The 26,317-nt window shown below is 42.9% G+C and overlaps 1 protein-coding gene across 2 annotated transcripts in view; it reads left to right on the top strand.

Annotated features, from left to right (window-relative positions):
* FBLN2 (fibulin 2) overlaps nt 1-26,317 on the top strand; it is a 200,067-nt gene that overhangs the window by 113,021 nt on the left and 60,729 nt on the right. For both annotated transcript variants that reach the window (XM_056861352.1, XM_056861342.1), the window contains exons 3-4: nt 9,850-9,961; nt 18,352-18,481. In XM_056861352.1, the coding sequence (XP_056717330.1) occupies nt 9,850-9,961; nt 18,352-18,481 (242 nt within the window). The remainder of the gene's footprint in view (nt 1-9,849; nt 9,962-18,351; nt 18,482-26,317) is intronic.

Here is a 26,317-nt window from a genome sequence, read left to right as displayed (position 1 = left end):
TGGCCTCCACTGCTAGACCTGCTATGGCTCTTCAGAATCACTGTCCAATGGATCATAAATCTGGAATATAACAGTTTTTAGAATGCCAGATTATCAACATTTTCCTTTTCTCTATTACAGGTATTCCACTTATTTGCTGTGATTTGTACAAAGGCTTAGTTACCCTTTTATTGACTTTGCTTGACACTAAGAAATTACCCCTAACTTAGATTCTGTTGTTGATGTAAGGCATAGCAATTTCAAATCAAAATTCATCTTGAAATTCAAACCTTATTTCAACAATTTATCGTACTGCAGATTATCTGTTTCTGTATTATTAATGTGAAATCACAATTCATCTGGCAGCTTCATTTGAAAACACTGTGCAGCCAAATCAAACTCCGATCTGTTAATAAGATACCACTGTGAAGCGTGTGAAACCAACCTTGTCTCCCAGGTCGAAAGGGCATGACGTTTGGGATTCATTGTTCCAACATCAACATGTATTTTTGCTGTCCCGTTGTTTTCTTTCTGATAGCTGATCTGTAACTCTCCTGTGGCTACTTCCATAGAAAAAAAGTTCAAAGGCAACCTAGGAGCAAAAATGTACTTCAGCTGCCTTCATGCCTGCAAGCTTACTTTCATAGAAGCTGAGGCTGAGGAAATACCACTGATAAAATTTATAGTCCAAGAATTGAAACCGCTGATCCTTTGGGCAATTATGACCAAAATGTTAATGGGATGTTGAAAACCGGATCAATAATGCTGGAGTCTCTTCTTATCGAATCCCAGTGGTCCAGACCACAATTCCTCCAGAATGTCACTATACAAAGGACCCTGGCCAAAACCATCAGTCGATTAGAGTCACGTCAAAAGGCATTTGGAACAAACAAGGATTATCTTTGCTTTGCAGACTGAATCCTTAGCATCTTTTGGAAGAACAATAGTCAAGGCGTCTTGCTGACCCAGGGCTAAATGGGAGGGAATGCCAGTGCGCTATCGTTAAGTAATAAATTTCTTGATTGGCCATTTATTACAACTTATTTTTATTAAACAACAACTTTCAAAACAGTTATAAAGATAGAAATGGAATTGGAATGTAATTGGCCTCAACTTGGAATTGGCAACAGCTGCGACCCCCGTGGCGCAGCATGTACGATGTGTCAGGTGCCCAGGCTGACCCCAATGTGGCCTGCTGTGCCAACCCGCCCACAGCGGTCCCGCTGTGAGCAACCGGAACGGCGGGCCCAGAAGACACCAGGACAATTGTCACTGGGTGTTTTTGGGAAGAGGCAGATGGCCTGCCCTTCAGCCAGGGCGTATCCTTTAAGCCTCTCCCAAAACCCCAAATTGGGATTCCCAAAGTTAGGAAAGCGACCCCTCCAGTTTGCTTTTCCTTCCGAATTGACACATCTCCATGCCTATCCACCAAAAAGCAGCGCTGGGCCCCTTTACTCACAGGCCAGTGCAGCTTCCGCCACTTCTCACAGCTGAAGCCAATTCATCAAACCCCCTCTAATGCTCTGGAGCCAAAGATCCATGCCCCAGCTGGTGAGGTGCACACCGTCCCAACAGTATAATGCCGCCATGCGGAAAGAAATGTCCCATTGACGTATTATCATTCCGCCCAATCTGACCACCTCTCTGCCAATTACGTTGGTGACCTTCCTCCTTGCCACATCTAAGCGCCTGACGTTGTGGGCACCTCTCCAAGACTTCCTTTCGAGTAAATCAGACCAAAAGATTACCATGCCCGGACATACCGCTGACAAAGCTGCCAAGTCCCGGCAGGCTTCCTTTTCCAGATCTTTTCCCTGTGTGCTGCAAAGGTCATTCTCCCCCAGTTGGAGAACCAAAGTGTGAGGGGCCCCGTGCTCCTTCAACAACTGCCACATCACCGGCATTAACGAATGCCATCGCATGCCCCGGCCCAGCCAATAAATCCGGAAACCTCGCTCCAGGCCCAATACCGTCCCCATCCAGCCGCCATGGCATACCTTCTGTTCCAAAAAATGATGCTGTGGCCCACAATCCACACCGTTCGAAACTGTCCTGAAATTCATAAGCACAATTAAAAGAAAACCCGGTCAGGCTGGACATAGTTTTTGAATGCGGCTGAATGCCATCGACCAATGGCTTGTATCCATTCCGTTGCCAGGCCTGCCCCAGCTGCCAGCGTGGCCGCTCATATGTGGAAGGAGTGTCCCCCATATTCCAATGCAGGGAACCCCATCCTGCTGATTGTGGCTCGGAACACACTGACGAACTGGTATCTCATCAATGGCATGCAGTCTGCATGGATAAATAAGTACCCTTCGCCTTTTGGGCGTACTCTTAAAAACTTACCCAATGCCCTGCATGGGCACGGCCCCTTTTTACCTGTGGCATGTAGCTGAAACGATGCCCCTTTTCCACATTGGTCCGTTTTGGACCTTCTTATTACCAGCATTAATGCCTTGGAGGAAATACAAGCATCCCCCAATCTAAGTGCCCTCCCGGACTCATCATAGCGGGATTGTGCCACCAATTCACCAACCCTGAGAGCCCCGAAGAAGGTGATGGACAATGCTGCCTCAAACAAAACAGCCTCGTAAGGTGACCTGCATGTCGAGGGGAGACAGGAGTTAATCTCGGCCAGCATGAATAAAGTAACAGGCCTCCGGTCATCTCTGGCGGCTAGTGTGTTTTGCTGCCAGCCCCTCATGGCCCGCCTCGCCTGGAATGACCCGCAAGGGTCAGGAAACCCATGGGCTTTGGAAAAGAATGATATGGCTGCCATTTGAACTCTGATGGTCCTGGCAGCATAACCAGAGTCTTTTAGCTGGACTAGATATTGAAGTGCCAATGTTTCTGTGATTGACCATGTGCTGGGTCTCCCCGCACGTTGCAAAAAACCCTGGAATTGTGTCGCAACTCTGTCATATGCTCGGACTGTGGCCGGGGAAATTGAATTACGAATGCTGGTCATAATAACGTGTCCCCAAGAGCCCACAACTCCTCCGGGCAGGGTAGCGGAAGCTGGTCTGCCTCCGGTGCCAAACGACAGAATTTGTCCAGCTGCAAACGAGACAAGGCATCTGCTAAGCAGTTGTCTAAGCCAGGTACATGTTGTGCTATAAAGGTGATATTATTTGATAAACATGTTAAAACCAAGTGTCGAATTAGCCGCATAACTCTTTCAGACCTACATGTTTGTCTGTTAACAACCCTCACCACGGCCTGATAGTCACACCAGAATCAGACCTTTTTATTCCTGAAAGTCTCGGCCCAAATGGAAACGGCTACTACCAGTGGGAAAAGCTCCAAAAAGGTCAAATTCCGACTAATGTTGGCTCCCCGCCAACTGTCGGGCCACTGCTGGGCGCATCACTGCCCGTTGAAATATAAGCCAAAACCAATACTGCCGGCTGCATCGGAATGGACTTGCAAATATTGGACAGTCTCAAAACAGCTCTGCCAGAGGGAGGTGCCATTGTATTTCTCAAGGAACTGCAACCAAATTTTAACATCTTCCTTTATGCCTTTGGACAATCTGATGCAATGGTGTGGAGTGTTGACCCCTCGAGTGGCCCTGTTTAAACGGGTGCAAAATGCTCTCCCCGGGGCTACTACCCTGCAGGCAAAGTTCAAGTGGCCAATGATGGACTGCATTTCCCTTAAGGGTGCATTTTGTTTTATTGACCACCAAGGTAAGTAAGGCCCACAGTGCCAGACGTTTTTCTTCCGGCAACCTAGATGTGCCTGCAATTGTGTCCAGCTCAATACCCAGAAATGTTAAAATTGGGGTGGGTCCCTCTGTCTTCTTGGAGGCTAGTGGCACACCTAGTTCCTCAGCCAGCTCCTTGAAGGAGGTTAGTAGATTGGCACATAGTGGGCTGTTCTGCGGCCCTACAAACAGAAAGTCATCCAGGTAATGGGTGATGGTGGGGACCTTCGTTCGGTGGCATTTTGCCCATTCTAGAAAAGCGCTAAATGCCTCAAACGCCGAGCATGACACTGAGCACCCCATTGGCATCACTTTATCTTTGTAAGAGGACCCTTGAAACTGAAAACCTAATAAACAAAAATCCTCCGGGTGCACCGGGAGTAATCTGAAGGCAGACTGTATATCGCATTTTGCCAGCTGGGCCCCATGGCTGCAGGCATGAATTAAACTTAAAGCATGGTCAAAGGAAGCATATCTCACAGAAGTGAGCTCGGCCGGAATTCCGTCATTGCCCCTTTTGGATAGGACAGATAGTGTATTAATCTGTATTCCCTGGTGCCTTTTTCGGCACCACCACTAACGGGGAAATTCTCAGGTTGGGACTAGGTGGTGAAGAGAAAGGGCCCGCTATTCTGCCTAACTCCAGCTCCTTCGTGATTTTCTTGGCCACCACATCTGGCATTTCTTTTGCAGATTTGAGGTTTTCTGCCTCCATGAGGACTCGGGCATTTAAAAAGGGGATACGAAAACCATACGTGAAGCCATTCATTAAATATTGCGCTGCTGCTTTGTCAGGATAGTTGATCAATAATGGTCTTAAGGCGTCCCGTTTAATAGGTGTGCAGGCCAGGCCCCCTAACACCCCCACTTCACTTGTTGGATGTGGTAGTGTTGTTGGAAGAGTCTCCCTCTTTTTTGTTATTGGCAGGGCCTGACCTGCCCCCCCCGAAAGGGAGGCTGACTTGAATTGCCACGTGGGCATGAAGTGTGGGGGTGGGGGGCGGAGCAGGTCTCACAGCAGTGTTCGAATCTACATGCCTTGCATTGGCATTTGCCTAGGCCGTAGTCCCAGCATATGTGCCGATTGGCGTCCCGATGGGGTTTATTAGCCCAGGCAGGCCTGCCGCTCTCAGTCCTCCCTTTAATGTGTGGCCCCACTTTTACGAGCCAAAGCTTGTCGTTGATGAGGTCCCAACGGGTTCTCTCGTTCTGAGAAGCCCGTTTTCTAAAGGACTTATCGTAATCAATAGCGGCTGCATCGCCGGCCAAGGCTCTGGCTCTTAGAATGTTGCCCAAATGGTTAAGGAGATGCCACCCTCGCTCCGGGTATGCCGAGGACACAACCCCTACAAATATGTTGTAACCTGCCAACCATTTGTCAAATGACCTGTCCGCTGCCCCCGGTTTGTCCTTCTTTTTATCCTTAGATGTGGCCCTTGACCTCCGCCCTTCCTCTACTTCAGGTTTGCTAAGACCGAGTACGTCTATATAGAACCCGTTGAGGATGTCTTCCCTTAGCCTTCTCGGAAGGTGGATCCCAGGGGGATCTTCCTCATCCTGAAGCGTGGGAGGGAGGAAAAAAACCCTGTCTAGTTGTGGGGGTTCCCACACGTCTCTTGCCTCACCTTCCCACCGCCTTTTAGCCTGGCGACGCCTGCGCCTGAGGGCCCAAGCCAGTAAACCTGGAACTGAGGCTGCTGCCAGCCAGTAGTCATCCCCATTGCTTCAAAGAATCGGACTCAGCCATCCTAGTCCTTCTGGCCCCCCGTTTCCTGCCTTTCTTTTTGGCAGGTTGGCCCCTGCGCTTAGCTCGGCATGGTTCTTCACTGGAATCTGGTGAACTGGAAGAAGAGGGTCTCCTCTTCCCCCTTCTAGGGGTGGCTGGCTGGCCTCTAGATATCCCACAACCACTAGTGCCGGGGGCAACTTCAGTCTCCGGCTGCTGAGCATTAAGCCTGTTCACGGTATTTGAAAGCTGCTCTACGGCGTATGATAGGTCCCGAAGGGTGGCCGCACGTGGCCTATCCCTAGGCCCGGTGGAGGTGGCTGTAGCCGAGGCTGAGACCACTTGAGACCTCCCACCTGAGCTGACTGAATGACTAGTTCTGCGTGCCACAGTATTGCCAGTGGAAGCACGCCCCGCTGCATTCCCGGGTGTTGTGTGACGGCTGCTAGCCTCAAAAGCAGTGCCTAAACTGGTGGACCAGGTGGCGGCCCTTGCCCGGGTCGGCCCGGCCAAGCGACCAGACGGAGCAAGGCTTGTCCAAGATCGCCTGGCCACTCCAGCCCTCCCCCTAGTATGAGGAGTGGGCTCGCTGCTATTAGTGGGCTCGCTGCTTTTCCATTCTGGAGGCATGCTGAATCCTGCTTGCTATTGCTTGCTATTGCTCAGTGAGCCCCTTGCATTTCTGTTTGATTTGACCACTTAATATACAATAATTGGTGACCGCTTAATGTACTGTGCTTGCTTGTACACAGCTTGCTTTCCTTCGGTATGTATTCTCTCATGACTGCCCGGGTTGCTATCCCTCAATGTGTTTAATTGCCCAGCAGAGACGGCCCTGCATAACCTGGGGGCTCGACCAGTATCTCCAACCCTCCCGGGTTGCTATCCCTCAATGCGTATAATTATCCAACATAGAACCCTGAACAACCTGGGGGCTGAACCAGTATCCCCTCCAACAAGAGGAGCGATGAAATAGAGCCGCCTCCAATAGGAGGAGCGGTGTGCCCCTATGCAAGGGAGATAAATGGGGTGGGGTGGGACTTAGCCAATTCGGTCAGTATAGCCGCCGCCCAAGGAGGCAGTATTTGTGGTGCCTGTGGGTACGCAGCAGCCGAAGCTGCAAGGCCGTCCTTCCCCGCAGCCTGAATATGGCCCCCCCTGCTCCCTTGCTCTCTGCCTTCTATCTGTGCTTGTCCGCTCCACTTTCCTTTCTCTCTGTGCTTTTCCGCTCAGTAAGATTACCTCTCTCACACTGTCCACTCTCGTTAACTGTCTCTCTTGCTTGTCCCTCTCTCTCTCTCTAACTGCTCTATCGCTCCTTCTCCGCTCCTTCCATCATCAAAAACAAAGACGGAGTGAGCTGGAGGCGAGCCCGCCTCCTGTTTTATACACCCAGGGGGGCTAGCCCCGCCCCCTCCAAGCTCCCACCCACTGCCCCCATTGGCTAGGAGCCCCAGGCTCCAGCCAATGGGAGGCTGTTACCGGGGAGACCAGGACCGGCACGAGCCCACGAGTGCGAGCGAACGCACATGTCGGCCGGCCAGCCATTTTGTATCCCGGCTCCTCGTGCTCCAGACTCCCCCTCCCGCCACGGGCAGCAAACATGGCTCCCGTTGAGGTGGGAACCAGAGCTTTCAGTTCCTTAGATTAAAATGGAACTTGAAAGGTTATCTTTGCAAAATGAAGACTTGAAAAGTTGTAAAAAAATTAGTATGCTAGTCTATTATCCTGTCTTGAGCAAACTCTAGATTTACAGCAGCCCCAACACACCCTTTCCCAGTATATTCTGGAACTGAGCTGATTCTGTAGCAGTGCTTCTCAAACTGTGGTCCACTGACTATCTCTGAAAGGTTTTCCAGGTTCCTCTCTTGTCCTGTCTTGCTCTTCCCTTCCCTGTTCAATTTCCCTTTATCTAGAAATTAATACCTGTTTAGGAAGTTTGTTGTTTGTGAGGCAAGTCTCTTTTAAAGAAGTGATGAGATTGAGTCAAAATACATTAGGAAAGAGAAAAGAGGGAGAATAAAACCAATGTTATGGTGGCAGCTGCCACTAAACAACATTATTTTAATTTGCACAGGCAATCAGTTCTCCAGTGGCCAATCAGAAGTCTTTCTGGGTAGCAGCCCCATCTGACCCACCACTTTCTAAAAACCCTTGGTTTTTAGAAAGTGGTGCCCATGTTGGTGCCCACAGACACCACATTGGGGACTCCTGGATTTAGGATTGCCAACCTCCAGGTACTAGCTGGAGATTTCCTGCTATTACAACTGATCTCCAGCCAATAGAGATCAGTTCACCTGGAGAAAATGGCCGCTTTGGCAATTGGACTCTATGGCATTGAAGTCCCTTCCCTCCCCAAACCCCACCCTCCTCAGGCTCCGCCCCAAAAACCTCCCACCGGTGGCAAAGAGGGACCTGGCAACCCTACCTGGATTAGAGGTTCCTTACACATTTTAGGGATCTTGCTCTGTCTCCAGGCATTTCAGGTGGAAGTGAGCTGTTTAATGTAGTGGCCTAGTGAAGAACACACTGATCAATGGTTCTAATTCATAGTCTTCCAAGGTTATTTGGAAGCTATAAAGCAGGTAGAGGTCTGTGGTTTAAAAAGGCTCTCATTTAATCTAAAAAATTAGGAAACCTTGTGAAATGTGTGCGATTTTGTACACTTCTAAGTGAAAGGACCGAAATAGTTTCATGGAAGTATTCTCAGAATTTTTTAAAAATCCAAACTGGGCCACTCGAGCCAATGATTAATAGAAGTCATAGATGATTAATTGGCCCTGGTAGCAAAATTTATATTGTTTGAGATTTGATCCTTAAGTGAATGTTGAACTACTTTGCCCATTATGGTACCTAGTAAAGGAACATGAATTTGTTCTGATGTATGTCTCAGTTATCTCAGCTTTATGTGCACTTTTGGACAAAAGGGAATGATAGTTTCCTTTTGTCAGCAAGTCAGCCACTGCTAATATTGTCGCTAATTTGCAAAACATGCCAATACCTATGAGATATTAAATCAATTAAAAATGAAAACATATAGTGATAGAAAATCAACTTAGTTGTCATATTTTTGGTTTTCTATCTGTTTGGCTTCCACCTGTGTCACTCTTATTAATGGGCTGATAATTTGGCATGTTTAAGGCTATGGCCCACCGACTACGTATTCTGGAGTCATCCCATTGACCTTGTGCATTGACCCTGAGTACTATTGGTAGAGTTGCCAGGTCCCTCTTCACTACCGGCGGAAGGTTTTTGGGGCGGAGCCTAAGGAGGGCGGCGTTTGGGGAGGGACTTCAATGCCATAGAGACCAATTGCCAAAGCAGCCATTTTCTTCAGGTGAACTGATCTCTATCAGTAGGAGATCAGTTGTAATAGCAGGAGATCTCCAGCTAGTACCTAGAGGTTACAACCAAGAAAATAAACCAAATTTCTGTAATACAGTAGTTAGAAAGCAGACAAGCTCAATTTTTTACAAACAAATCACTTATCTTTTATAAAGTGAATTCCTATAATGTAATAAATACTTTCTATACTTTATACACAAATTTTACAAACATCAAATGAAGCTATTGGGGATGTTCATGAAATAGAAGAGACCACAAAAATCATGAAAATCAATTCCCAAGGCGAGTTGGTAAGTAAGAGTTCAAGCAGGACGCCGAGGGGCAAGAGCGATCATGTCAGTGAAGATTTCAGCGGCGTCCCGAGAGTGCTCTAAGGCTATCCAAGAAGTCTTCACCTCCAAACCGGAGGCGAGAACGAGAGACCGGGAGGTCCCGGCACAGCTGTGGAGAGCCACAGCCGCGCCGGGACCTCAAAGTACCTAGAGGTTGGCAACCCTAATTATTGGTTTTGAGACAAACAAAGCTCAGCTTCTTCAAATGTAGGTACATTATGGGCTCTGAAATATCACATCTGCATTAAGGGCAATCAGAACTGAGTAATTTCAAAAGGAGACATGAAACATTGTTGAAAATGTATGAATGATACCAATAAAATTAAGAAAATGAAAGAAAAAAGTAAGGCTGCAATATTAGGTGTATTTGTTTATTTCATTTGTATCCCATCTTTTCTCCGTCATGGAGTTCATGGTGACAAGCGGGAGGTCACCCACCGAAGCCTTGAGTCGGCCAAGACCTGCTTATCTTTAGCAAGGTTGCTGTCTCATGTGCCTTCCCACCTTCCCTGTATCCTCATAATTATAAATAAATATGCATAGAATTGGGTTACAATTAAATGGAGTTACTAACTGAATTTTGAGAAATTCCTGTATCAGGGAAATTTCAGACATACAGGGGGTATTTGTAGAGCTTACAGCCCTTGATATGAAGCTGGAGTGAGGCACGGTGGAACTCATGGGACCACAAACCTACCTAATCATATAAAATGCACTACATATAAAATACTCTTCAGCTATTAATGTTTGCTGTCTTCCAGGTTCAACAAAAGATTTAATTGAAACTTGCTGTGCCGCTGGACAGCAGTGGGCTATTGACAACAGTGAATGCACAGAAACCCCTGTAAGTGGAACAGATGGTGATCTTTGCAGGTAGGTTCACAAAACTTTAAGCAGAAAATCACAATAATCTTATATTGTATCATTTGAGGTATGATACGCACTATACAAATACATCACAATCTGAAATCTGCACATTCTGGATTATACTATGGCTTCACTTGTATGCATATCAACTTGCTGTTCTCTTTCTCACAATTAAGGGCTGAAGCTTTTGAGGGGTTTTTCTTCCAACTACAACAGAACAGTATTTCTGCAGATCATGCCCTGAACAGGAGAGAAGCACAATGCCTTCATTTTGCTTAAGAACAATTCCATTCAGAGAATATCTCCTACATGCAAAGGCCTGTTCCTCATAAACTGGGTACATAACTAACACCAGGATTTTTCTTTGCGTGAAACTGCAACAGCAGTATTTTTTTTCCTCACAGGCCTTGGGTTCTTGCCATTTAGGAAAGACAGACTCCTGGTCCAATAACAAAGTATGCCAGACAGAGTGGTATATGAGAATTACTGGATCAATTTCTTCTGTGGATAGGGATAATGTGCAATTTTGTCTGGATTGTGCCATGTATATTTAAACAGATCAAGACCCAGAATTCCTATGCAAGAGTATATTTTTGCTCCACAGAGGAAAGGAGAAATATGTGTATGTACCATTATGTTAGTCACATATGTTGTTCGCTGCAGTTCATATCCACTGGCTGGATGAATGTATTGTTATGGTATTTAGATTGAAGTGTTTTACCTGATGGCTGAGTTTTGGTCAGCTGTTGTGTGTGAATCCTAGCGGGTGCCTGTATTTATGCTCCCTTGTTGCTATTTTACTATGCCAATAAAGGTGTCTGAATCTGAATCTAGTAACATATGCAGAAATCAAATATTTTATTCTTGTCAATTATGAAGATGAGAAAAATAATAAATGACTTAATTGTCAGGAAGCCCTTGTCTACTTTCTTCTTGTACTCCCTGCTTTCTGCAAGCAGAAAATATATATGTCTGAAAAACAGCTAAACTGGGAGTCACTCTGAATATATGGAAGGACATTGCAGATTTCTAGAGATCTCCAAAATAACTTGCCAGTGTTATAACTCTTTTGTAACAAAACACATGTGGTTATCTGAGGCAATACTAAAATGTATACACTTCTGTTTTATGGATGGGATGAGCATCCTGCTCTGGTTTTCAGAACCTGTTACTTGACTCATATAAGCTAAGACTTGCATCTCTAAGATAGCCCTTTAAGCACAAATGATGGAATGAAAAAATGCAGGATGACTAAGCAAACCATTTAAGAAGTTGTACTTGATCAGCAGTAGAAATGGTATTCGGGTTACTGTGGTGCATGCCCTGGTAACATCTAGATTGGATTACCACAATGTGCTCTTCATGGGGCTGCCCTTGAAGACCATCCAGGAGCTACAGTTGGTACAGAATGCTGTGGCCAGAATGCTGGCTGGAGTGGGTTGTAGGGACCATATAACTCTAATCTTGTTTATCTACACTGGATCCAAATTTGCTTCTGGGGCCAATTGACCATTAAAGCCCTATATGGCTTGGGGCCAGAATACCTTAAGGATTGCCATCTCCCATATGAATCTACCCATTTACTCCGGTCATCTTTGGAGGTCCTGTTTTGGGTGCCCCCACCATCTGAGGCTAAACAGGTGGCAACCTAAGAAAGGGCTTTCTTGGTTGTGATGCCAGAACTTTGGAAATCCCCAGGGAAATTGGTCTGTCTCCCTTTATTGTTGCCTTGTACCAGTGGCTAAAGACTTTTTTTGCTCTGTTTGGCATACCCCCAACAACTGTTATTGGCCTTCATCCCTGGTTGTGTTGTTACACGTGTTTGTGTGCTTATATGTTTTTATTAAATTGTTTATTGTATATATACTTTATGTTAAATATGTGTTTTAATGTTGAAATGTTTTTTTTTATAATAATTTTATTGGTTTTTATAATACAAATTTTCCATGATAGTAAACAACAATAAAGGCAATATGAAATTCAAAATTCTAACTCTATGTTGTTATGGTTTCTTAAATTCATAACAAAAAAAACAATTAAAGGAAAATTTATGACTTCCCCATCGCCTCTCTCCGCCTCTTAATAAAGTATTCATCCCATCGTAATTGGTCTGATCTTAACTATCATAAATTCATTTAACTTTCATAAAACATCTTCTATTAATATAAATGATTATAACTCTTAATATTAATTGTGTCCTCTAGATCAGATTAATAAGTATTCTTCCATTTTCCCCAGTTTTAATTCATATTCACAATATTTCATCCAATCCTCCCATTCCCCTAAAAATCGAACATTGTCTTTTTCATTTAAAATGGCTGTAAGTTTTGCCATTTCCACCAATTCAAACATTTTCCCAATCCAGTCTTTTTTCTCGGGAATTTCTGCCCCTTTCCATTTTGCTGCATAAAGCAGTCTCGCAGCTGTTGTAGCATAGATCAAAAAAGTTCTTTGTATTAGCAAATCGTCAGGTATCATACTTAATAGCATCATTTCTGGTGTTTTGGGTATATTTTTTTGTATTATTAATCTCAATTCATTGTAGATCATATCCCAAAAATCTTTAGCTTTATCACAAGTCCACCACATATGATAAAAGGAACCAATTTCCTTATTACATTTCCAACATTTAGGGGATGTCACTTTATATATCTTTGCAATCTTCTTAGGTGTTAAATGCCATCTATACATCATTTTATAAATGTTTTCTCGAATTAATTGCGCATTTATTCCTTTCAAATCTTTTGACCATAGTCTTTCCCATTTATTTAAAGCAATATCATGTCCCATGTTTTGAGCCCAGTCGATCATAGTTGGTTTAATCGTCTCCTGCTCACAATATATTGTTAAAAGTAGATTATACATTTTCGAGATCAGTTTCAAATTGTTATCTAATAACATCTTGTGGAAAGGGGACTTTTCTTTAGAAAATCCATTTTTCATATCTTGTACAAAAACTGATTTAATCTGACAGTATTGCAACCATTGTAGATCCTCTTTAAAAAATTGAAATTCCTTTAATGAACATTTTCCCCCCTCCCATTTAATTAATTCCTGGTAGATTATAAATTTGTCCGGTCTAAGTGGACGTAGCGTTAACATTTCTTGCGGTGAAATCCACATCGGTGTTGCTGGTTCCAAAATATGTTTATATTTCATCCAAATACGCAATAAAGAGGACCTGATTATATGATTCCTAAATGATGCTTGTATCTTGATTTTGTCATTCCATAAATAGCCATGCCATCCATTAATATTATTAAAGCCTTCAAGCTCCAGTAAACGTGTATTTGATAAGGTTATCCAGTCTTTTAGCCATGTTAAGGCTACCGCTTCAGCGTAAAGTTGAAAATTTGGTAATGCTAAACCTCCTCTGACTTTAAGGTCCACCAAATATTTATAAGCAATCCTAGGTTTTTTCCCTTGCCAGATGAAGTTTAAAATGTCCTTCCTCCAAATATCAAAGTATTTAACATGTGATATTATAGGCAAGTTTTGGAATAAGAAGAGCATCCTTGGTAGCACATTCATTTGAATTATTGAAATACGTCCCAGTAGTGACAACTTTTTATTTGACCAAATGATCATATCAGTTTTTATTTTACCCCATAGTTTAAAGTAGTTGTTAATTAACAATTCTTTGTTCTTCGCTGAGATCCAGATTCCCAAATATTTAACTTTGTTGGCCTTCTCCCAACCTGTAAACGAAATGAATTCCTGTTGCTCTATTTCTGGTAAATTCTTGAATATTGTCTTTGTTTTTTCTTGATTAACTTTAAATCCCGATATCTCCCCAAAGTCGTCCAGAGTTTCTTGTAGTATCTTCATTGATTGTGTTGGTTTTCTAGAATTAACAGGAGGTCATCCGCGAATGCTCTCAACTTAAATTCATGTTTTTTAATTTTTAAACCGCGAATGTCCTCCATGCTCCTTAGTTTACAACATAATGTTTCCAACACCAACAAAAATAATAACGGAGACAGAGGACAACCTTGTCTAGTTCCTTTCTTAATTTGACAATTTTCCGACATTGATTCATTCACCAAAATTTTCGCTTGTTGGGATGTGTAAATAGCCTATATACCTTTCAAAAAATGGTCTCCAAAATTTAATTTTTCCAATGTTTTTTCCATAAAGTCCCATGAGACCATATCAAAGGCTTTTTCCGCATCCAAAAATACAAAGGCGGCTGATCGTTGAATATTCTGATCATAATATTCTAATGAGTCCAATAAGATTCTTATATTGTCTTTAATTTGCCTTCCTGGAACAAAGCCCGCCTGACCTTCATGTATAAGGTCTTTAATAAATTTTCTTATCCTATTCGATAAGACCGAGGCATAAATCTTATAGTCCACATTTAACAACGAAATAGGTCTGTAGTTTGATGCTTTTTCTGGATCTCTTCCTTCCTTGGGTATCAACGATATATATGCATGCGACCAAGTCTCTGGGGCTACTTCCTTGTCCAAAATTGTATTGCAAAGTGATACAAAAAAGTCTACTAAGTTGTCACTAAATGTTCTATAAAATAGTGCAGTAATTCCATCTGGTCCAGGTGTCTTGTCCGGTTTTTGTTTCATTATTGCTTCTTGTATTTCTTCCCTTGTAATTGGAGCATCTATCCATTCTCATTGGTCTATTGAAAGAACATTCATCTGTATTGAGCTTAAGAACTTATCTATTTTCTGTTTTGAAATATTTTCTTTCTGATACAGCTTAGTGTAAAATGAAACAAATTCTTTTTGTATATCTGTAGTTGAATGAACTGGTCCTTTAGCAGTTTGAATTTTTGTTATAATCTTCTTCTGAAATGAGTCTTTCAGTTGTGTTGCTAAAAATTTCCCAGGTTTATTAGCATGTTCAAAATATTTTTGTTTGGCAAATTTTAAGTTTTTGTTCATTTCTTCCATTATAACCAAATTTAATTGGTGTTTAGATACAGAAATCTTCATTTGTATTTCGTTTTTCTCTTCTTCTTGTAACGCCATAACAAGTTTTTGCTCCAAATTTTGTAAATCCCAAAGTATATTATTGGTAAATTGTAGTTGAGTTTTCCTCCACGCTGCATGTTTCTGTATCATAAATCCTCTTAGAACTGCTTTAAATGCATCCCACACTATATTCAGCGTAGTTTCTCCATTAAGATTAACTTCAAAAAAGTCTTTAATCAAATCATATAATTCTTTTTGAATCTTATTTTCCTTTAAAAGTTTATCATTCAATCGCCATCTAAATGCTTGTTTATTGTTCCACTCAAATGTAACCGGATTGTGGTCAGAAAAAGTTCTTGGTAAAATATGTATTGTACGTAGTTGCGTAAAAATTGATTTACTAGCCCAAATCATGTCTATTCTGGAGTGTGAGTCATGTCTCGCTGAATAAAAGGTATATTCTTTGGCTGTAGTATTCATTGTTCTCCAGATGTCTTGTAATTCCAATTCTGTAGCCATGGTGAAGAAGGTTTTGGGTAAACATCCTTCATTTTCGTCTTTTGCTTTTGATTTTTTATCCAAAATTGGGAGAATAACGCCATTTAAGTCACCCATCAATAGAATCTGGTCATTGGCATACTGAGAGATCAGTTCATGCAATTGTCCATAAAATTTTGTTTTTCCTTCATTGGGAGCATATATTCCTACCACAATCGTCTTTTGCCCCAATATTTTGGTTTTTATAATTACAATTCTCCCTTCGTTGTCTTTATATAGTAATTCAGGACTAAGGCTAGAATGAGCATATATTACTACTCCCTTAGTTTTTGTTTTGGCCGATGCAACAAATGCTTGTCCAAGCATTTGCCTATCCAAATATTTTTTGTGTTTTGTTGCTATATGAGTCTCTTGTAGACAAATTAGGGAGTATTTGTATTTCTGTAAATATTTGAAAATTCTAGCCCTTTTAGTTTTTTCATTCAAACCGTTCACATTCCAAGAAATTACTTTTGCCATGGTACAATGATTATTGAAGCAAAATATGCAGTCTATAATTTAGTTCCTCCTGCTGCTCCCTGTGATTCTTCTTCTTCTTGTTGTTCTTCTTCCTCTTCCTTTTGATCCCCAGTTAATCCTTTAAGATCTGATTTATATTTCCTCAGAAATTTTCCCACATCTGCTGTAGATGTAATTGTCATTTTCATTTCTTTGTAGGTAAAAGCCAAGCCTTGTGGCATAATCCAGCGATATTTGATACCATTAGCTTTCAAAACAGACACAAATTCTTTGTAATTATTCCTCTGTGAGAGTAGATGTCTTGGTATGTCCTTTAATAAAATTAGAGGAGTGTCTCCTGCTGACACCGGGTTGTCATAATGCATCTTCATGATCTTATCCTTAATCCTAGTGTCATAGAACACTATCATCAGGTCTCTTGGCTTAGACCTTTTCATTCTAGCAGGTAATGGTATTCTGTATACTCTGTTAATAGCTTGGTTCAATTCTTGTTCGTCCATTTGAAACAGGTAGGCCAGATTTGGAACTGCAGTTTCTTTGTTATCTCCCATCATATCTGGAAAATTGCGCAGACGAAGGTTGGTCTCTCTCACTCTCATCTCCATCATGGCTATTTGATCTTTTACAGCTGTCTGATTTAATTGTATTGTTTCAATCTGTTTTTCTTGGCTTGCTAATTTTTTCTTTGTATCCTTATGCTCTTCCATCACTTTCTTTATTGATAAATCCATTGCTTGCATATCTGACTTCATAGTACTCATTTGAGTTTTTACTTCTTTAAGGTCTCCTGTTACCACATCCAATTTGTGGTTAATGGCTTGAGATGCTTGGCCAAGATTTGTCATCATAGAAGTTAGCTGTGCCATCTGTGTAGACATCTGTTCAAACTGCTTGGTTGTTGCCTCTGTTTGTTTGGCTAACATGTCCTGTAATTTTTTTATCCATAATTGAAACTTGTGCTGTCTCCTTCAGTTTAGTATAGGCAGGGCTATGCAGTGAGCCAGATCGGGGCCGAGTTCCAGACATTTACATTGGAATAAAGCTGGTAAAAGTCATGTCCTCAGACAGGGCCCTCCAGATGGTGATTAATAGAGGGTAGTTCAATGATCAGCTTAATAATTTTTTCGGGTTGAAAAGAGCCAAATTTGGCTTTAAAACAGCTTGATAAAGTTTTGAAATACCAACAAGTTTTACTGGACGCTCTAGGTCGGATCTACCAGGAAGTATTCCGGAAGTTGAATTTGCCGCGGACCTTCTACCGCCTCATCTCGATGGTTGTTTCCTTCAGGAATTGTTTCTGTGTTACTCAAGTGCGACGCGTATCCGGTCCTGCGACTTGTTTCCTGTTGTTATGACTCAGATGATAGAGAGGGTGGTATAGAGGGGCTTCCGGTCTGATGAATCCCTTGCTGCTAACGTGGCAGGAAATTCTTTTTCACCAGAGAATCAGGAAGAAATTCACCCTCCCCTTCCCTCCAAGTTGCTTCTCATTGGTGGAAATTTTAGTCCATCATCTAAGCGTCCTTCCAACTCTTTGTTTTGGTTTAAGCTGATCTATTTGATAAGGCTCCTGCCGCTAATCCTGATGGAATTTACAAATCAAACTTTCCCGATTCAAATAAGGGAGGAGCAGAGGTACTGGGAATATCTTCATCTACCCCCCGGTTATTCGGTAATGCCAGTAAGAGACGAAGGGTTCTTTGTACTCACTTAGGCATCGAGAGGTGAGGTTCTTTTCTTAAAATAGTCCTTATGTTGGTATTAAGGTGGTGGAGGGTAGAGCCTTATGCCAAAGTTGCGTTTTGGCGATTCCTTTCCCTAAGTGCCCTCGCAGGACCGGCGTCCAAAGCTCCGGGGGACTTGTAAAAGCTCCCTCAGAGTCTTTGGGAGGTCAAACTGCGTTTGCGGGCTGCAGGGAATTCCTGCTGTCCGACCCACTTGCAAGGGTCGGATTGGGGTGCATATATCACCCCTAAATTGGCGCAAACTTGGATTTCCCCCAGGACAACCTGAGGGAACGTCGTACTCGTCCCAGCACACCACCGGAAGTCTAATGTTGAAATGTTTTGATGTTTGCTGCCTTGTGGATCCTAATAGGGTGGAAAGGCAGCATAGAAATGTTTCAAATAAATAAATAAATACTAGTATTTATTAATGGTATTTGTATCTCACATTAACTGAAATGGAATTTCACTAAAAGCAGCAGCACTTGAAATTATTCAAGAAAAAAATGTGCCCAACTGCTCATAAGGAAAAGTAATATAAAATAGAGTACAAAGACAGATAACTGCTTGATTTAGTATTTTGAGTTTGTAAAATAGCCGTTTAATTGAGGGGAACAGAAAACACATCCAAACTACATTCAGTGCAGTGGCACCAGTTGTTAGTGTGTGTGCAAGCGGTGGACTACCTTTTGAAAGCAACATGTGTTTTTATTTGTTGCAGAATTGCTCAGAAGCAGTGTTGTCTATCGTATTTGAAGGAAAACAGCTGCATTGCTGGCATGGTTGCTGCCAGAGAAGGTGATTTGTGTGGACCGGATGAAAGTGATACCTGTGGAGGATCATTTTACAAGGCAAGAGACTCTGCTGAAACCTTTGTGAGAGGATTGCTAAAACCAATCTGCTTTAAGTCTTCACATTTTTAAATGATTGTGTTTCACTGCAAACCATCACAGGTATAGAACGAACATTTCACTTAGCGAAGCATTTAATTCTTAGCTTGAGCCGGGTAGGTAGATACAAATGTATAATTTTTTTTAATCTCGTTGATAAGAATTTAATTAACACCTCTTCCACCTAAGCAGTCTATCTCCAGTGCTACTCTGGCAGGGATCTCAACAACTCCCAGGCTCCCTGACTAGGGTTGCCAGCCTCCAGATGGTGGCTGGAGATCTCCCACTATTACAACTGATCTCCAGGTTACAGATATCAGTTCACCTGGAGAAAATGGCTGCTTTGGCAATTGGACTCTATGGCATTAGGTCCCTCCCCAAGCCCCACCCTCCTCAGGCTCTGCTCCAAAAAACTCCAGGTATTTCCCAACCTGGAGCTGGCAACCCTATCCTTGTCTCTGAGGGTAGCCAAAGACCCATTCTTAGTGTCCATGAGCCCTTTAACAGCCCACTGCCTGATGAGTGGCTTAGATGCAGCCTTGAGCCAGGGGTGGGGAAACAAGGAAAGGAATTGCAGCTGTTGGGTTGCCAGGTCCCTCTTTGCCACTGGCGGGTTTTTGGGGAGGAGCTCTACAGCATTGAAGTCCCTCCCCAAACCCCACCCTCCTCCGGCTCCACCCCAAAAACCTCCTGCCGGTGTCGAAGAGGGACCTGTCAACCCTATCCGTGGCTGGGAGAAGGGGAAAGGTCCCACCAGGTTTGGGGTCTTTTGCCATTGGCATTCTCAATGGTGCGGGGTTTGGTTGCTGCAGATTCCTCTGGCTGTAAAGCCTTTAGATGGCTCCTGCCAATGCAAATATAAATAATTGCTTCTTAAAAAATCTGAATGGCTATTTTCTTTCTTTCTTTCTTTCTTTCTTTCTTTCTTTCTTTCTTTCTTTCTTTCTTTCTTTCTTTCTTTCTTTCTTTCTTTCTTTCTTTCTTTCTCAATAGGGAATACACTTTATTTTTCTGGTTTAACATTCTGTGTTTGTTAGTAGGAATAAATTCTTTAGAATAATAAATATCATGACGATATACAATATATTAGGAATGCAAAGAATATTTTGGGGCCTTCAATAAAATATCAATTGGTCACCTAGCTCCAGATTTTTATGCTTTGTTCTCAAATGTTGATGCTTTGTTGCTTTGCTTTTGTTTACCACATACTGCTGTCTGTGCTCTTTTCTTCGATGCTTCCACTTTTGGCAATAGCTGGAATCCATTATAGAATTCAATGGATCATCACAGTTAGCAGGCTGACACCTCTGGGAAGCATCCAAAGCTGCTGTGTAATCCTTCCTATTGTGACCCTGATAAGCAGTGAAAGTGTTTCAGCCAGACAACAGGGCATACTCATTGTCTTCCATGAGCTCTGTGTGGGCAATGTTTTCCACATGGGGACAGGCTTGTGAAGTTTTCCTGTTGCTGCTGAGGCTGCTAAATACAGGGTAGTGATGACTGGGCTTCCACACAGCAGGTTTCCCGAGGTATAAAAACCAGCTCTTCTTCTTCCTGGTCATTTTTTACAAAATTGGCAATTTAATGGTATTATATCAATATACCATTAGACTAAACTAGGCATCAGATTCTCTGAGTACTCAGTTTTCATTTTTTAAAAGGAAATAAGTGTGGGGTAGGGGGACCTCTGTCCCCAGACAATCTCTGCAAGGAAAGGGCTAAAACCTAGAATCATAGAATCATAGAGTTGAAGGGACCACCAGGGCCATCAAGACCAACCCCCTGCGCAATGCAGGAAATTCACAACTACCTCCCCCCTCCACACCCCTAGTGACCAGAAGATGGCCAAGATGCCCTCCCTCTCACCTTTTTTTTTTTTTTTAAATGAAGCTGGGAATTCAGAGAACCTGACACATATTTTGGTATAATAGTGCACTGATATAATGCTATTAAATGGCTCCAGGATTAGGAATAAATGTTTTAAATAAATAAGCAATTTCTGTAATCTGGAAATCAGTTGTAATTCTGGGAAATCTCTAGCCATCACCTGGAGGTTGGCAACCCCTACCCACACAGAAACCACCAAAGCTCTGCAGTGATCTTTTCCAAAACATCAGAGCAAGGCAAGTTCGAGAAAGACTGGAGAGAAGCTGAGAAAACCCTGGGAGGTACTTAACTACACAATGATGCTGTGGGTATAGTGAAATGTAGTCTTGATTGGGGAGTTGGAACAGGGGAGGAGCAACTAACAGGAAACAGGAAGTTACAAGGAGACTGAGAGAGAAAGAGCAAACAGGCATTAGGGAGGAACTGTTGACTTTCCTTTTTATTATAGTTCAATAAACACCTTGTTATACAAATACCTGAAGTCCCTGGCATTAATAAGGCAGTGGGGAAACAGGAAAAACCCCACTTCCCAACAGCATTGAACTTGGAGCAAATAACCTATGCAAAAACACAATTAGGTTTACCAGATCCCTCTTCGCCACCAGTGGGAAGAGGGACCAGTTTCTGGGGCAGAGCCTGAAGAGTGCGGGGTTTGGGGAGGGACTTTAATACCATAGAGTTCAGTTGCCACAGTGGCCATTTTCTCCAGGTGAACTGATCTCTGTTGGCTGGAGATCAGTTGTAATAGCAGAAGATCTCCAGCTAATACCTGGAGGTTGGCAACCCTAACCTCAATATTGCTTAAACTTTGTTTTGCTTGACTGCTCTTTCGCTTTGCGTATGAAGAAATGGGAGGATGCTTGGAAGCTTTAGAAGTAACAAGGTCACCCTGTACATTTACAGCTTATGTCTTGCTGCAATCAAAATGATGAACATATGCAAATGATGGAATAGGGAAACTTAGGTGACAAGATGGCATGTGGCCTGTGCAATTGAAGAAGCAATCCTAGGTAGGGTTGCCAGATACACCCAGGCAACCGGTGGGAAAGGGGGTAGGTGTGTGTGGAATTTATTGGCAGACAACTGTCATCAGCAATGCCTGCAATGCTGGAAGTGATATCATCACATCGCTGATAACGTACGGATGCTCTGGTATTTAGGCAAAAACTCTGTGGTAGAAGCCGTTTTTTTACCAAAGAGCTGTTGCCTAAATACCAGAGCATCCATGCATCATTAGTGACTTTATGACTTAACTTCTGGTGAGTGCTGGAAGTGACGTCGATGCTTCACCAGCAAGAGAAGCCTAGACCTCAGTTTGCTGCTGGTAAGACCCCCACTCCCCGCTGGCCAGCTGAACAGTGCTGGGGGGGGGGGAAGTGGGGCATCCCCTGCCCCCAGCAGGAGAAACTCTAATCCTAAAAATCTATTTTTTGCATATTCTCGTTGAATACCCATTGTATTCAATTGGACTTATTCCCATGAAAATGTTCTTTTTGTTGCATCCAAAGGCACTTACCATTGACCGTGTTAACCACATAGAAATTCAGATATTCTGGTTTCCTAAAAGGATAGCTGGATTTGTTTTATATCTTTCAATAATGACATGTGCTTGCTGAAGGTCACAGCACTGTAAGACAATGGTCCTTCTTGTTGCATTTTTTCTGATTAAAAATAATAAATACAATAACAAAATTCATTTATTAAACTGATTATTTTAGGTTAAAAGACATGAAGGTTTTAATGAATATGTAACATGTTATGCAAATTAAAGCATGCAGATGAACAACAAACCACCCAGTGCACACAGAAGATAAAATGCAAAACATAGCAATGTCTAGAGAAAACTAAAATAAAGTTAACATCTGTCTTTATAGTCTTCTGAGTTATATAAAACCAAAAAATGACTGAAGGATATTTCTGCCTAATTGTGTCTATGTTGGATTCAGCTTTGATCACTACAATAGAAAGGATTCCACAAGGGGGATATAAACATGTATTTATTTAAATTTGATGTATGTTCTGCTTTTTGACTACAAAGGGGTTTAGAGTAAAACCAAATAAAAACATTATTGTAGAATATTGTTAAAATAGTCAATGAAAAGAATGCAAATATAAGGGCTCCCATTAATTTTAAACAAACTAATTTCCTAATCCTAACCTCAGAAGATAGATAGTATATCTGGTCCAGGTAGGGCTGTCAAAAAAAAAAAATTCGGTACAGTTCGGATTCGGCCGAATTTGACCCTTGTGGGTTCGGTACGTGCCGAAGTCCGAACTCCCCCGCTTCGGATCCCCGGTAATTCGGGGGGATCCGGAGTTCGGGGGAAAATTCGGCCCCAGCGCTCCTTCAGAGGGATTCCCTGAAGGCGCGCGGGGGCCCTTTAAACTGATCTGAGCCTCCCAGCTGGGAGGCGCAGATGAGTTTAAAGGGAAGCCCGCCCCCCTTCAGCGGGCTCCGCTGGAGAGGCGCGGGCTGCCCTTTAAACTCATCTGCGCCTCCCGGCCGGGAGGCTCAGATCAGTTTAAAGGGCAGCCCGCGCCTCTCCAGCGGAGCCCGCTGAAGGGGGGCGGGCTGCCCTTTAAACTGATCTGAGCCTCCCAGCTGGGAGGCGCAGATGAGTTTAAAGGGCAGCCCGCCCCCCTTCAGCGGGCTCCGCTGGAGAGGCGCGGGCTGTCATTTAAACTGCCTTTAAACTGATCTGAGCGGGCTGTCATTTAAACTGCCTTTAAACTGATCGGGCTGCCTTTAAACTGATCTGAGCCTCCCAGCTGGGAGGCGCAGGTCAGTTTAAAGGGCAGCCCGCGCCTTTCAGCGGGCTCCCCTGAAGGGGGGCCGAATTTGCCGAATTTATTCGCGAACTCCCGAACTCGCTGAATTCGCCCCCCCCCCCGGTTGCCCGCCAGTTTTGAGTTCGGATCCGTCCGAACAGAAAATCACCGAATCAGGGGAAATTCGGTTGATTTTCAGTTCGGACCGAACCAAATTGACAGCCCTAGGTCCAGGTATGGTTGCCAACCTCCAGGTGGGGGTTGGAGATCTCCTGGAATTATCTCCAGACTACATAAATTGCTTATTTATTTATTTAAAACATTTATTCCACTTGCCATCAAGTCACATCTGATTTATGGCAACCCCTGGTGGGGTTTTCAAGGCAAGAGACATTCACATTCAGAGGTGGTTTGCCATTGCTTGCCTCCGCATCACAACCCTGGTATTCCTTGGAGGTCTCCCATCCAAATACTAGCCAGGGTCAACCCTGCTTAGCTTCTGAGATCTGACCCGATCAGGCTAGCCTGGGCTACGCAGATACAGAAAATGGCAGCTTTCAAAGGTGGACTGCATAGCATCAAATTATCCCAAGGTCCTTCCTCTCCCAAAATCCCACTCTCACAGTTGCAACCCTCAAAGCACTAGGTATTTCTGAGCCCAGATCTGGCATCCCTAGGTCCAGGTACTGTCATTACAAGGCACCTGGAGCAAACATAACATTGTCCATTTTCCACTTTGTCTAGAAAGGAAAGCTGGAAATTAGTCTACAGGTTTCTTAGTACAAGGAGATCATTGGAGGGTTTTTTCCAGCATAGGTATTACAGTTGTTTCTTTGAAAGTGGTTGGCAACCCTTCTTCCCTCATAATAATGAGCATCAGCTCATTTAACAGCATCCTCAGCAAGACTTCACCAGCCCTGATGGATTGATAGGGTCTGTGTGGGTTTATTTTATGGTGAAGAGCCCAAAACCCTTTATCCACATCCTCGGGTGTCAATAATTGAAATTTGTCTAATGCAAGAAAATAAGAGGCGGCTCTGGATGCTTTGCTTTAAACTCTTTATATTCATTCTGGCAATCCAAGTTGCAATAGATTCAAGTCATTTTATCTATAAAGAATTCTGCAGAATTGTCAGTTATCCAAAAGGACATGGGCTAGGTTGAAGCAGTCTTTTTACTACTCAGAGCATCACAACGGTCAATTTACACAGGAAAGACAGTCAACTGCTTGGTGTGATTATTCTCACTGCACCAGCCTCAAACACCTGCAGAAAGGGGAAACTTTATCAAGCCAGGTCAATTTCCTATTTGCGATGCAATCCTAAAATGGAGTTACACCCTTCTAATCCCATTGACTCGGTTTAGGACTGTACTGTGAAACTATTAATTTAATGATAGGAATTTGGTACACTTGGTCCTCTTTGAGGCTTGACTGACGGCCAATTTCCACTGAAGTTCTGGGGGAGGGGAGGGCTGGCACAGTTTATGAGCCCCTGCAGTGCTTGCTTCTCTACAGTTTGTCCTGGAAATAAAATGAGAAATTTGAAAATAACTAACTGTAAGGCTTCTTCCATTGCCCCTTCTGTGCCATGCATCCAAGTATTGGGGGGGGGGGGAATCTAACTCCATTAGACCTTTTTGTTTGTTGGAAAAGTATGTGCAGTTCTCTTGTTTGTGGTCTGGTTTAACAATCTGCAAATGGAATCATAAACTGGACGCCTTAGGGTAACGGTAATTACCTGCTGAGGTAAATTAACTTTCTCAGTAAGAGAGGACAGGTCTATTATATTTGGAATTGTCAGCTTCTAAAACATCTTGCAAAATAGCTAGGGGTGATCATAATATTTACAAGAAACAGATCAACTGTTATATTCGTTAAGGTGAAATTTGTCACCAATGATCAGGGAATATATTTATGAGGACAGCTATTGCATTATTCTTCCCTGGCAAACAGGAGTGATTTTTCTCCCTAGAGTTCCATTGCATTGTGCTGTTTTGTCTGTCAGAGCAGAAGTAAAGTGTAGCTTGCTGGTTCACACATGGCCCTGGTATGTAGCTGTTTTGCCTTGCAATAGTGCAAGGAGTCTCAGGGTTATTGTGCACAGTATCTTGAGAGAAAACCATAAATACAATCAAAAAGGGTGTGGTAGACAGGTTGTGCCCAGACTGGGATAGTGTAGGCTAGCCTGATATTTTCAGATCTCAGAAGCTAAGAAGGATTGAGCATGGTTAGTACTTGGATGGGAGACCACCAAGGAAGTCCAGCGTTGCTACACAGAAGAGGCAATGGCAAACCACCTCTGTTTGTCTCTTGCCTTGAAAATCTCACTGGGGGGTCATCATAAATCAGTTCCAACTTGACAGGAAAAAGAGGAGTTCTACAAGCTAGGTATTTAGCACACATTCAAGGTTTTATAATAAAGAAGGGCATGTAAGTCCGGGCTGACTGCCACATCCCAACTTATTGTATATGCTTCCTAACCCAACAAGGTAAAACAAAATAAGAAGTTTTCATTTTTCAGTTACAATAATGTATGCTCATTATCTCTCTCTTTGTGTGTTGCATTTTACCATTTGATAGATGCTAAAGATAAAGGTATTTTGTTAGGGTTGCCAACCTCCAGGTGGTGGCTGGAGATCTCCTGCAATTACAACTGACCTCCAGACGATAGAGATCAGTTCCCCTGGAGAAAATGGCCGCTTTGGCCATTAGACTCTATGGCATTGAAGTCCCTCCCCTCTCCAAACCCCACCCTTCTCAGACTCTACCCACAAAACCTCCAGGTACTTCTCAACCCAGAGCTGGCAACCCTATATTTTATAGAATTGGATCATTATTGTATATTCTGTCTCTCAGCCTTAGGCTTGAAATATGCTTATCCTAGAAGGGGACTATAATGTCTTTTTAGAAGAACACAATCTCTTTATGCAGCTATGGAGTGATGAAAAGGACTTCTTGTACTCTCCTCCTTTTATATTTAATGCCACTCTGATTCTGTAGTCACTGCTGTGACACAGATTTCTTGAAAAAAGTCCACATCCACACTAAAAATAATTTGCTGAATAAAAGTTTACCTCTGAAACTTCTAATATACTAAAAACCCATAGCCCTCTACAGATTTTTTTGTGGAATGTCTGTAA

The sequence above is a fragment of the Euleptes europaea genome, chromosome 1 (genome assembly GCF_029931775.1).
Source record: "Euleptes europaea isolate rEulEur1 chromosome 1, rEulEur1.hap1, whole genome shotgun sequence".
In the NCBI taxonomy this organism is placed as follows: Eukaryota; Metazoa; Chordata; class Lepidosauria; order Squamata; family Sphaerodactylidae; genus Euleptes; species Euleptes europaea.
This window is presented reverse-complemented; position numbering and strand designations above follow the sequence as displayed.